A 13,380-nucleotide genomic window follows, 5' to 3' on the forward strand; every position below is an offset into this window, starting at 1 on the left:
TTTAAAACCAGATGAAGTTTGAGCAGGTGCTGTTCCTGAAGGCCCAGATAGAGGGCATTTCCATAGTCAAGACTGGCCAATGTCAAAGTTGTTATGTGGTAACCGTGACCCAATAAGTCATATTTTTGAGGCTGTTTTCTTATAGCATGCAGTCTGACCATGGCACTTTAGTATTAAACAAGCATGTCATAAGTTCCTGTGGGTCCAGGGACAACAAATTGAAGTGGCCTGTAGAGGAGTAGGACCTGTTTTGAATTTTAACTTAAATGTCCTGTGAGGAAAGTGGTAACTTGGCAGATCCAGCATCTGGTACCATCTACTGGTATTATGTCTCTTCACCGCCTCATCGTTAGGTGTGTGATTTAAAATATATACATAAATGATATTTGCGCACGTGCGGAGCCTCAAAAAGTGTGGGGTGTGGTGAATAATGATTCCTTTGCTCCCTTTGTCCCTTTCACAGGGCTATTAGTACAAGTGTAAGTGTGTTTGTAAGCAAATTTCTTTCAAATAATACGCGTTATTGAGCCCAATTGTTTTTGTTAACAGCACGGAAAGATAGACTTCAGTAAGAAGTGTGTTACCATTGAGGAACAGGCACTTCGTTGATAGAAACGTATATATGATCAAATAGCACTTGGGCCTTCAAGACTAAAGTTATTTTTTCAATATAGAACCCTAGTCCACCTCGACATCTTAAATGTGGTAGGTGAATATCCAATAAAACAGAGGAGCATAGTTAGATGCAGAAATGTATTTGAGGGGGAAAGGTTTCTACCCTGGGAGAGGGACATTTTCTTATGTACACCTACTGGTTTATATAAAATATATGAAAATATAATCACAATTTTGTAAACGGTAACTAGTTTCACTTAACAGTATGTATTTGTATTTGATACATTTTTTCAGTTGCTCTTAGAAACCACATGCATATGCCAATATTGAATGCATGTCTAAATGGAATGAGGGTGGCGTACTGCGCTTGGAAAATGTACAGGATGGCTCTAAATCTGCAATGTCTGGGTTACAGCTATACTACCTGTGTTGCTTTTTTCATCTGAGGGGTCTATATGACAATTTTCCAAAGAAACAAGTGCGGCCCATAAACCCCCAAGGCCAGACCTCGTATCATGAGGTTAAAGGAGACTTTATCTTGAGAGTTGGTGTCCTGTATTATTTTCATTATACTTTTCTCAGATATTTCTCTTGCGCTGTAAGTACATTTATTCATTTTCATGAGGGTGCATTATTCTTGCCATTCTCCTTCCATATTATATGGATGGAAAGTAGTTTCATACACTTAATTCGGTTTCTAACCCCAGTCAACCACTTTTTATTCATCAGTAATATGGTTTTAGTGTTCACAGTTTCAGATGTTCCCCATTTTATATTAGGTCCTGATGAAACCCTATCATCTTTTTATCGGGTTGAAATGTCATTGACAATGTGTAACAAACAAGCAGACAATATGGTGTAACTGTGAGGTTGATGGACTATTTCTATTCACCTTATGTGGTTGTTTGTTACATGTAGCACACGTTTCATAATGCAAAAGGTTAACTATACTTTTTCTTTGTGGTTTGGCTGCATTGAGGACAGTGCACTATATGTTTTTGTTTTGTATGATTGTCCTTTGTAATTGTGTTTAATCTTGTATGTAGAAGGATATTTCAAATGCATACTTTTTTAAGTGTCTTGAAGGGTATGTGCATGAATTGATTATTTTGTATAAAATTTGTGAGCATATTTAGCCCTCTGAAATTCTATTGCTTTCGCTAAATGATTCCTGTGAATGATTGGATCTACATGTCAGGAATATGTCAGAAATATTGCTCAGTGTATTAAACATTAGGGCCATAATTATGGGTCTGGCGGTCCAAAGACTTTCGAGGGCACAGTGGTGCCGGTCCAGCCACCGCCACACCAGTGGTTTGACTGCCCTATTTTGAGTTGGTGGGTCAGACCACCCTGGGAAGGCTGCCAGGAGGTGTCATGGCAGTCAGGCGGCCATAATATGCTTGTCCCACCAAGTCTATGCAAGTTTCTTTTCCGCCAGGGTTTATCTGGAGGTTAAATAGTTCCTACAGGGCCCCCTGGGCCCCCTCAACTTGTGGGTGAACACAGAGGAGCATGACATGTGCCCTCCTGTGTGTAGGCACAACAGTTCCTGCATGAAATGGACTTTTAAGTCTATGCCGTGCAGGAACCTTGTGAGGCGTTCCCATTGCATTACCATTTTCAAAAGCACTGCCGCTTTTGAATGAGGTATCACCCTGGGACTGACACACCGCCTGCCAACAGGGCCACTTCTTAAATTCGTCATTTGGCTGGCGGCGGCAAGTATCTGCAGTGTGGGGTTACGGTAATGGCATACCGCCCGCACCGCTGAAACCCATAAACAGGCCCTAGATGGTGTGATTTGCTGGCTACAGGCTTGATTCAAAGAAAAGCTTGTCATCCTTTCTTGCTGAGCCAATTGAGTGTGAATATTTTGGTTAAAAGTAGCATCCCTTGTTATGCCAATGCATAAGAAATATAGTATGAGGCCCTCACTACATAAAAAAACAAGTTGTCTTGGTATTATTTGTAATAGTTTGCAAACTGAATGTGTCCGGGCCAGACTTAAATGTTATTTAATGACAACACTATCCTCTAACTGAAAAACAGACGACCAACCTCAATAATTTTGATTGTACCTTTCTATTCTAAACAATGTTAAGATTCTGATAAGGAAACACTTCACAAAGAGTGTCACCAGAACAGGAAACAAATAGAATTGCTAACGCCAGTGAGTATCAATTACTAGAAAAGTTACAAATCACATTTCCCTGTATCAACCACACTTGCTATCAACTTCAAAGAGTCAGCCTTTGGTCCTAGAGAGTACGGCAAAATGATGCCGTTTTCCGCACTCAAGCAAAAGGACACTTTGCAAATTCAAGTAATTATTGCTCAGTTTTTCATGTTCTTGTTTCCTAGCACAAATCCTGGTGAAAGACTTGCTTGTTTTGTACGTATGCAGCAAAAATAATCCTGGATCCAATAGAGTCACAACAATGAACATCCTATATAAACAACTCAATATTTTGTACAACAAAAATCAGGCTAAAAAGAAAGGGCTGGTGTTTATCATTAAAGAAGCGCCAAGGAGCGTCTCTATAAGCTCATTATCGGTATGACATTTTAATCGATGAAAGTTTGTTCTACGTTGTGGAATATTTAATAAAATATCTTGCAACACATCGAACGAACCAAAGTTGCCTCATTGCATTGCAAGAGAGAGGGAGGGCAGGATATTTAAAGAGATATAGTGCTCTCTTGACTCTTCCCAGCACTAGGGCACAATCAGGCTTCCAGCGCCACCACACACCCTTGCACCTTAGTATATTTCCAGTACAAAATACCATGCTTAGATTTACCTTTAATCTTTTCCTACTTTTTATGTGTACTGCACAGTGCAGAATACATGTAAAGTTGGAAAAGAATGAAATAAAATCATTTCTCCTTGATAATGTCAATGTCAAAACTGCATTCTCTTTTGATGCAAAACCCTGTTCACTTTTTTAGTAGATAGCATTTTGCCTGAAACAAACATGAGTGATTGCTTGGGAATGGTCATGGAACACCCATGGAATGACTTTCTGACGCTAGGTAATGCTATTTTTTATCACTTTCAGGTGACTTTCCGGCGCAAAATAAATTTTGCTCTGAGATTTATTATTCGTGCATTCATTTTGTGCTGATTTGCGTAATCCAGCACAAAATGTTCGCAAATATACCCCCTGGAGCCTTGTTAGAAATAAAACTCATTAGTAGGTTTTACTTAAGGTTGAGTGGGTTATTGCGTGATACAATGCAGCACAAAAGGTAGCACCTACTTGCTATACAATATATTGCAGTGTAGGTGCAGTGCAAAAATTGCTTTGTGATACGCAAGAACCAATGCTCACCCTTCATTTCAAACCGGTTTTAAATAGTTTGTTATGTAATTCATTGGTCCGACTTTAGCATTGCAAAATGGAAGTAGTTTCCTTTCTCACAAGTTTTCCTATTAGGAAAGAGTTGATAATTTAACTAGCTCAATCAATTTACATGAGAATAGTGCATCATGTGCTTCGTTTAATTTTTTAGTCAGCACTGTCTTTTTTTTCTGGGGTGGTGTGGTGAGCTAAAGAATGATGGATTCAACCCAGATCTTTGTGACTGTGGGTGAAGGTTTCCATTGTCCAGCATTCCATCCGTCAATTGTTTCTTTTGCATATGTCACTCTAAGTGGGAATGGTATGCCCAGACTTGGGTCTCGTGCTCACTACACCACTGGATTCAAGCTAGCCTGGCTGAAGAAGGGTGTTGCCCTGAAACCGGTGCCAGGATGCTTGTTTCCGGTCCGGAGAGAACCTTGCTTGGCAGTTTGGGCTGGACTGTTCCCACAAGGAACAGGGACAAGACGGATTTGCATATGGCTGGGTCCAAACTGGGGTGGTGTGGCGAGCAAAAGAATGATGGATTAAACCAAGATCTTTGTGACTGGGGGTGAATGTTTGCATTGTCCAGCATTCCGTCCACCAATTGTTTCTTTTGCATATGTCACCCTAAGTGGGAAGGGTTTGCCCACTCGTGGGTCCCGTACTCACTACACCACTAGATTCAAGCTAGCCTGGATGAAGAAGGGTGATACCCTGAAACCGGTCCCAGGATGCTTGTTTCCAGTCCAGGTAGGAACTGGCTTGGCAGTTCGGGCTGGACTGTTCCCACAACGAACAGGGTCAAGACTGATTTGCATATGGCTGGGTCCAAACTGGGGTGGTGTAGTGAGCAAAAGAATGATGGATTAAACCCAGATCTTTGTGACTGGGGTGAATGTTTGCATTGTCCAGCATTCCGTCCATCAAACGTTTCTTTAGCAGATTTGCGTAGTCCAGCACAAAATGTTCGCAAATATACCCCCCGGTGCCTTGTTCGAAATAAAACTCAGGTGTAGGTTTTACTTAAGTTTGAGTGGGTTATTGCATCACACAATGCAGCACAAAAGGTAGCACCTACTTGCTATACAATATATTGCAGTGTAAGTGCAGTGCAAAAATTGCTTTGTGACACGCAAGAACCAATGCTCATCCTTCATTTCAAACCGGTGTTAAATAGTTTGATATGTAATGTTTTGGTCCGATCTTACATTGCGATATGGAAGTAGTGTCCTTTCTCACAAGTTTTCCTATTAAGAAAGAGTTGATAATTTAACTAGCTAAATCAATTTATATGAGAATAGTGCATCCTGTGCATCATTTATTTTTTGGTCAGCACTGTCTTTTTTTTTTCTTTTTAACTTGCTGTTATTGGTTTAGTAACTAACACAAATAAACGAGTTCATCTCTCTATTTATGAAATTGTCCCTGGAATGTCTATGTTTTGTTTGAGGTTGTGTTTGCTTCATATTTCACCCCATAGTGTGTTTCGATTATTTTTAGATATTTGAAATTGAGATGAGTAAAGTGACACCTACTGCTGCATCCTAAAGATTGCCCCGATGCCAGCGAAATGTTGCATCAATGTTATCAAATGATGGACATTTCACTGGTTCTGGTGGAACTTTGCACCACCAGACAAGTATAACAAGAAAATATGTCTAGTGTTGGGTGCAAACCTTTTGGCTTTTTCAATGCTTGTCTTGTCATGGTTTTTGCACAACTTTATTAATTTAATGGGAAAGCTGTTGGGCCCTCGCACATCTAAGTAAAACATTAGGTAAAAGAAAAAATAGTTTTTTGTCTCAAAAAGCAAGCATTGCTATAAAAGTACCTGGTAACGAAGGCCCCTTTCGCCACTGGAACATCACTTTTTGTGGCGTTCCATGGTGCAGGAGCCTGCTCCATATTTACAAGGCAGCACTATGCCACTTTTTGTGGCTTAATGCTGCCTCAAGAATATCATTGCCTTTAAAGCAATCTTCTGTGTTAAAGTGCTTGCAATAGGTGTTGCTGGGAGTGTTCCCAGCAATATGTATGTCTTTTTGACACTCCCAGATTAATGAGAAATCGTAAATCTGAGGCAGCACCAAAAATGTACTCCTCCCAGGGGAGGCATAAGGGAGGCACAACGAGGAGAAATATCTTTATTTCTTCTCATTTTCCTTTTCTACAGCACACATAGAAAGAGAAAAAGTCTCTTGTGACTCTTTTGTGCAGGAAAGTTCACCGCCACGCTGAAAAACTTGCCCCGTGGTGCAAAGGTGCCTGTGTTGGTGCACAGCAGCCCATTGAGTGCCAGTGTAGGGGGAATGGACAGGAATGCGCCATTTCTGTTAGATACTGCACATTCCTGCCCTTTTCTTTTGCCAATGGGTAGCGCAGCAGGAAGGGGTACGTCAGTGGCCTATGGCAATGCCTCATAAATGAGGCCCTATGTTGTGTGTGGATGTGCTCGCAGTGAAAATGTAGAATGCCATCGCTCACAGTGAGCATGTTATAAATATAACTTTGGTAAAATCAAAAGGCCTTTGATAATGGCAGCCTTAAAAATGACATTTGCATCAAGTGACTAGTAGCAAAGCCACATATTTGACAGGTTTGTGATGTAATTGGCAATTGAAAATCACACTGCTACAGGTTGAATAACCACAATACCTTCTCTGTTATGTACAGTGCCACGAGTCTTTAATTCTGTTAAAGGAAACAACGAAAAACATTAATGTCAGCAGTATAGTAACACTTATTATTAATAATAATGTAATTAGGATCCTATTCATTGAGAAGAAATATACAGAATTTAAAACGCCAAGAGACCAGAGCCACCAGTAATCATGATATGTTCCTTTAAGAAAGCTACATTTTTGTAATGTTGAACCGCATAATATTCCGCACTCAGTTTGCACTGTCTGCCATGCAATATGGAAGATGTGAGCTATGCTCAATTTGACATTTTACTGCTCTTTTAGGCACCTCTGTACTTCAGGTGACAGCTACAGATGCAGATGACCCAACCTATGGGAACAGTGCCAGAGTAGTGTACAGCATTCTTCACGGACAGCCCTACTTCTCTGTTGATCCCAAAACAGGTAGGATCTTTTTATAGTATCTCCTTCTTGTATGTGACAACGTGCTGTTTTTATGTGTGCAAACATGAACTGTCCTAAAGGACACATTGGGCCTCATTTATGAGGCCTTGCGTCAGTTTTGCGCTGCGGATGCGTCACTTTTTGTGACGCATCTGCGGCGTAAAACATGCGCCTTGTTGCGCCATATTTAAAAAGTGACGCATCTAGGTAGATGCGTCACTTTTTAAACCCCTGCGCCACATTATACCTGCGTCAGGTATAATGTATGCAGAGGGGGCGTTCCCCCGCAAAAAGCCTCGTAATAGTGACGCAGTGAAATCTATGAGATTTCACTGCGTCACTTTTAGGATGCGGTTGCGTCAAAATCTTGCGCCTGCCTCACAGCAGGCGTAAGACTGACGCAAGCCCTTTCACATGGGGCTCTCCCCATGTGAAAGGACGCATTGCTGGAGATGCGTCACTTTTGTGACACACTCCAGCGATGCGTCACTTTTGCGCTTACAGATGCGTCAGAAATACTGACGTATCTGTAAGTCCTTGCGACATGATGCAGCGATGCGTCACTTTTCATAAATGAGGCCCATTATGCCTATCTTCAGCGCAACACCCAGAGGGGTGCATTCACTGAGCGAGAAACATGAAGTTCTCAAGGAACAAGTACTGTTCAGTGAATATAGTGTGGATTCCAAATGTTGCATCTAACAGGGTCTTGCATCTCTTATGCCTTTCATTTAACCGGCCCCACTCTAAGATTCAATTTACAACGTGGAGGTTTGTATACAAACATTTGTGCTAAAAAACCTGTTGCACTATTTGCTTCCATGTGTGCTCAAGAACTCTCACTTACATGTTGCCCTATTTGCTTCTTGCCTTGGCTTGAAAGGGTTGAAGTTGGACATTTCTTCTTTGGAATTCATCCTTCTGTTCATAGGTTAGAAAGAGGCCATTCTTGCCAAATGCTTTTGCGTTGGTGTTTGCGTCTGCTTTTTATATTGTTCGTTGCATCCACTTGTCAGATTTCCAATTTTGGTTTGAGCTTTTCTTGCTTCATTTATTTTTGGTAAGTTTAAGCCAACATGAATCAACCAAGTCAGTGCGAACTGTCCTTGACCTGATAAAGAAAATCATGGAGTTTTCAATGTACAAAGGGAACATTGATACATAAAATGAATTCAATGCAAGCTACACATCTAAGTAATTCTCAACTGCTGCTGTTTGTCTCACTGACTGCGCGCTTTGTGACAGGTTAAGCGGCAAGGAGTGAAGACACACAGTAAGTGGCTGGCTGCTCGCAGGTGTAGACAGCATAGTATCTGACCACTTTCCAGTCCCTTGGGTCACCTCTCCCCTAGGTGCCTGCTAAGTCTGACTTGAGCGATTGTGGCCGGAACGTGTATATGTATGTATGCAGCATTTGTGTAGCACATGCCTTGCCAAAAAGGCAGCAGAGCTATATGTGGTCAAAAGCAAACATAGAGTCAATGAGTGATTGAAATAGAAGCTGGATGCTAGGATGGCAATGGACCGCTCCTTCGTTGATATCTAGGGCTTTTGAAGAAGGTGTGTTATTGGCTCTTATCTAAATTGGAGAATGATTGGGGTGCTCCTGTTGGAGTTGAAAGGTATTAATGGTGAACTGAACAAATACAAGCAAATTAGCAAAATCATAAACAATGAAAGTCAGCTGCCGTATTATACGTAGTGCCCCTGGGGATCAACTGGTGTTTGTGCCTGCTTTTTGCACCCCAGGACACAATGGTATTACAGAAGGGACCACAGATGCTCGTGCAGCATCTTCTGTAATATGGCTCTCCCCAGCACTAACTATTCACATCCCAATCCCTTCATGAGTACCATCATTTACATGTGGGTATGGCCTCGTGCAGATGAGGGAATCCTTTCCCATTTCACCTACACCATATTACAGATGTGGGCGCAGAGGCAAACTGGATGTCAGGATTTGCACTGACTTTGCTCTACATAGAGGTGGCACATAGTCAGTGTGCCCCCCTCATTAGATGTCTCTTGGGAGGAGGGTTGCCGTCCCAGGAGCACCCACAGCATTACCCTGCAAGCGGGTGCATGCACTCACTACAAACAAATCTGCAGGGAGATCTCTGCCCAATTTGAATGGGAGGCCATGTTGGCCCTTCTAATGAAATGCAGACAAGTGGCTTGAAAAAGCCAGTAAGACTCCACTAATTACGTATGTCCAATCTTTCCAGGTACGCTCCTGCACAGGGAGCCTCCGAACAGGGCAATTGCTGTGATGTGCAGTACCACCCCTCTCAGCCCCCAGCACAGGACAGTGCACCGTATCTGTAATGCAGCCTTAGGACTTGCTGAGTTCCCTTGAAAGAATGGGTGCAGGTAAAGGATGCTGACAATGCAGTTGGTCTGCAGATGATCTAAAATCTTCTGAAGGCAGAAGATTTGCCCCGGTGCTAGATAAATAGGATTAAAAGTTCTTGAATAAAAAAGGTATAGGGATATGCTTAAATGGAGGTGCTCACTTCAGACACTTGAATTTTAAGTAAGTAAGTAACTTGAATTGTTTTGGGTATTGGCTAGAGATCAGTCTTAATCACAAGCAGCAGACAAAGGGGAAAAAAGTGTTTTACTTGCATTTTATATAAAGTCTCAGTAGATGTACACATTAACGTAATGCAACGCTCTTGAAATCAACACTATGGATACTTGACTGACTTTTTGTAGCTAAGAGCTCCATTCTCTGTACATGTCACAGTGCCATCAACCTTACCGATGCTTCCAAAAAGTCTTCTGGCTACTTCTCTTCCAAGACTCTCTGCTCCTCTAGTGCTGCTTCACTGGTAGTGCCCTCAACGTTCGAAATGTGTCACAGATGTAGGTACCTTTAATTTAACTGAGTGGTAAAGAGTTGGAATTCTTATCCTTTGCATTTTAGTTTTGCAAGCTACCAAAAACAGGGCTATTGTCTAAACAGTCTTTCAACTTGTCTTTCTTACGCGGATGCCCTGAAAATCTGGCTTGGATCTGACCCTTATGGGTGGATGCTGGACGCTGCTCCTTTTAACTGAATACCTGTATTTGTTTAGATTCCTTATCTGTGATGATGGCATGTTTACAATATTTGTTTGCCGAAACATATGGGTACAAAAACGTTTTGGCAAGAATATAGTAAACGAAAAAGTGTAATTAGTATCCAGATTAAATTATTTGATTTATTTGGTTGCAAATCAGAAGGTCTTGGCTAAAGCCAGACTTGAAAATTGCATTGTGTGTCGAGACAATCCATCAATTGCTTTCTAACGATAACCTCCAATGCCTCTGTTTATTCTTAACTAGTTATTCATTCAATAATGATGATTGCCTGACACGAGGACGATGCGTCTTTCTAAAATTGCATGTTATTTAGTTTTTGAACAGTAAAAAACAGACTCCATTGCATTATGCATGATGTTGGACAGAGCAACTCAGGGTAAAAACAAGAAAAAATACAGCCCCATAGCCATCCAATATTGCTGAGCACAAAAAATATATTCTTTCAGGAACCACCATTATACCTCCAGCTCTATATACAGGGTTAAGGACCTAAATGGAAGTCTGCAAGAGTTGATAATCTGTCAAAAATAGCTCCTCTTAGGAATCCAGAACTACACGTCCCGGCCGATGATGCCCACATAACCATTGAGTAACTTCTTGTATTACAAGAACCAAGTGACAGAATGAACAGACAGAGGAAACAAATACCCATTTCGGCTCCATATATAATTACACCACTTCAGACACCATCCGGTATTGTATTTCTTACATTAGCAGTCTCAAATTATTCAGATGCTGATACTGCCCGTGTGCTGAAGGAAGCTTCAATGATATACCTAACCAATATAAACATTTTATTGACACCTTTTGATACCAAACCCAGTTGCGTCATTAGGATTATACCTCTCAATAACGCCTAGGAGAAGTTAGTCTTAGACCCTGACTACTTGGGAGATGGAAATGGGTGAGGTATTTAGTAAATCCAATACATCCAATACCACTTTGTGTCGTATTTCAAAGGGTGTAGTAAATATTTACTTGTTCTACTTGTCGTCAGGAAAATTAGGAATTGCATGCCGAATTGTGTTTTATGCACCAAATTCCAATGCCATGTAATTTACTGCATCTTTTTTCACCAGGTGCATTTTTGCAGGTTAGATCTGATGAGATGTATAAAGTGAAAACAATGAGGATGCAGAGTTTACCTCTGATATCCGAATTCCAGTCTTCATGGAAAGAGTTTGCACAGGGATCCAGATTTTCCCCCCACATGCCCCCTGAGACCATCAGGATAAAATGGCTCCTTGGTAATTCATTTTAGCTGGAGATCCTCATGACCTCAGCCTCATTTTGATATAATTTCGATATGTATCCTATAAGCTTGTTCTTCATTGGTAGACTGGCTTTTGACTATATGTCGAGTTTGTTCACTTGGAGTGTTCCACATATTTGAAAACTGTCCATGATTTGGATGGGTTACTTGGGAACAGCCCTTTTGATGAACAGATGCTTATATTCTTAAAATATAAAAGTTTTTCTGGATGGGCAAACAGTACATGCCACCACACGCGTTGTAGTAGGTTTATTCTAGAGGATACACATGCTTTAGCCTTTTAGAAAGCACGAATCATCTCAAAGCAGAGGCCTTGTGACTAACTTGTTTCAATGTAACAAGTTCTTTGTGTTCCCTTCTAGCTGTCACATCCTTATGTATAGATTCCGATTCACATTGTGTGAGCTGCCACTTTGTGTAGGTGCGTTAGTGGGGGGATGGGAGGTACTAGCAGTGGGAGAGATGAGTTCCCAGAATGAGCTAATGCCTATGTATAAACAGATGAAAGGCCGCACTGCTCATCATGTTGCTAAAGATGTAGTTTCTTCTTTTCTGACAGGCACTATAATTATTGCAACTTCTTTCGGCTGGGGGATAATGCCTATCATTTTTAAATAGACAGCCACATTCAGTTGTGTTAGAAAAAAAGAAACAGGGTGACATGTTCAACTTCTACTTTAAGAAAGCAGGTTTTATTCCACAAAATTGACTTTTTCACTAAGAAACCTACAGGAATTGCCTATAGCATTAACTCTTGGTTCTTGTAGCAGTCATGTAAAAATGTCAAGGTATTTAATACAGCACATTTTTTGACATGCTTTTGCAGAAAAAAATGGCATTCTTAAACTAAGGGCTTTGCAGGAAAGTATTCAGAATCTTGAGTTGAATGTAAGAATTCTGCATTGCTGCTCCTCAGACTGTGCATTCTTTACGTCCATTGACTCCAAAGCCAAGTTCAACCTTGAAACGTTTTCGTCTCTATTTTCATGGTTTAACTAAATTCAGATGATATAGGCCGACGAGGCTGGACCGGGCCACCCCCTGTCATCTGGGATTCTGTAAAGTAAGTGCGCCTGCTTGCTTTTTATTCATTTTGGCTTTTTAAAAGGGACAAAAGAAAAACGAAGACAAAAGCAGGGGCTGTACGGAGGGTAAGCTACTGAACGGGGACCATGTCGACGTGAAATAAAGGACTTATTGATGCAGAGGAAAGGCTGGGGGTTAAACAGCGGGCTGATCAGAATCACTTGCTATAATAGAAGCATCCGGGCCAGAGAGGGTGGACACTCCGAATAGAGTAATAGAGTTGCCATCAAATTCGAAACCCTGTGTATCAAAAGTTACACCCTCTCCTATTTTAAACCTCTCGGAACCAAGAGCAAGCCCCCTCCAGCTAAAAAGAAAAGAGGCCCGAATAAAGCACGTAATAAAGCACTGATACTACATGAGGCTGTTTTAATGGAAAGCTGTGTGCTGATTTTGGGACTCTGTCCCAGCGTGCCTCCTTGTGTTGAGATCAGCGGAGGAGGAAACCGCCACCATGCCTTCTTTAGCGCTGAACTGCTCCTGCAGCCTGTCCACGCCAGTCAGAGAGGCTGGGTTGAGCCCCCCTTCTTGGTCACTTGATTTAAGCCTTTCTCTTCACCTCCATCCAAGCCTGCATGGGCTCTCTCCTGGAAGGACTGGACTCTAAATTGAAAACCGACCATGCAAGGTCTGGCCTCCATTGAGAGGGAACTTCTTGACCTGTCCCAGCAAAATAGGACGGCCAGCTGCATAGTCAACAATGGTGCGGGGCCCAATTGGCATGTGGTGGCTACAAGGGCCTTAGTCAATCCAGTCCCCAACCTGCATCAGGCTAGCCGCAAGATGAAGCTCTCTCCTGCAAGAGAGTACCATTCCTACCACCATCCCTGCTTCAGCCCCCAAATGCAGGATCACAGGTGGTGGTAACATCATTGGAGACCCCAGG

General features: G+C 41.7%; 1 protein-coding gene across 1 annotated transcript in view; it reads left to right on the plus strand.

Annotated features, from left to right (window-relative positions):
- The window catches only part of CDH18 (cadherin 18), a 2,230,955-nt gene that overhangs the window by 1,208,808 nt on the left and 1,008,767 nt on the right, over positions 1–13,380 (plus strand). Inside the window, exon 7 of the mRNA XM_086965396.1 lies at positions 6,932–7,051. Within this exon, the coding sequence (XP_086821522.1) occupies positions 6,932–7,051 (120 nt within the window). The remainder of the gene's footprint in view (positions 1–6,931; positions 7,052–13,380) is intronic.

The sequence above is a fragment of the Lissotriton vulgaris genome, chromosome 4_1 (genome assembly GCF_964263255.1).
Source record: "Lissotriton vulgaris chromosome 4_1, aLisVul1.2, whole genome shotgun sequence".
In the NCBI taxonomy this organism is placed as follows: domain Eukaryota; kingdom Metazoa; phylum Chordata; class Amphibia; order Caudata; family Salamandridae; genus Lissotriton; species Lissotriton vulgaris.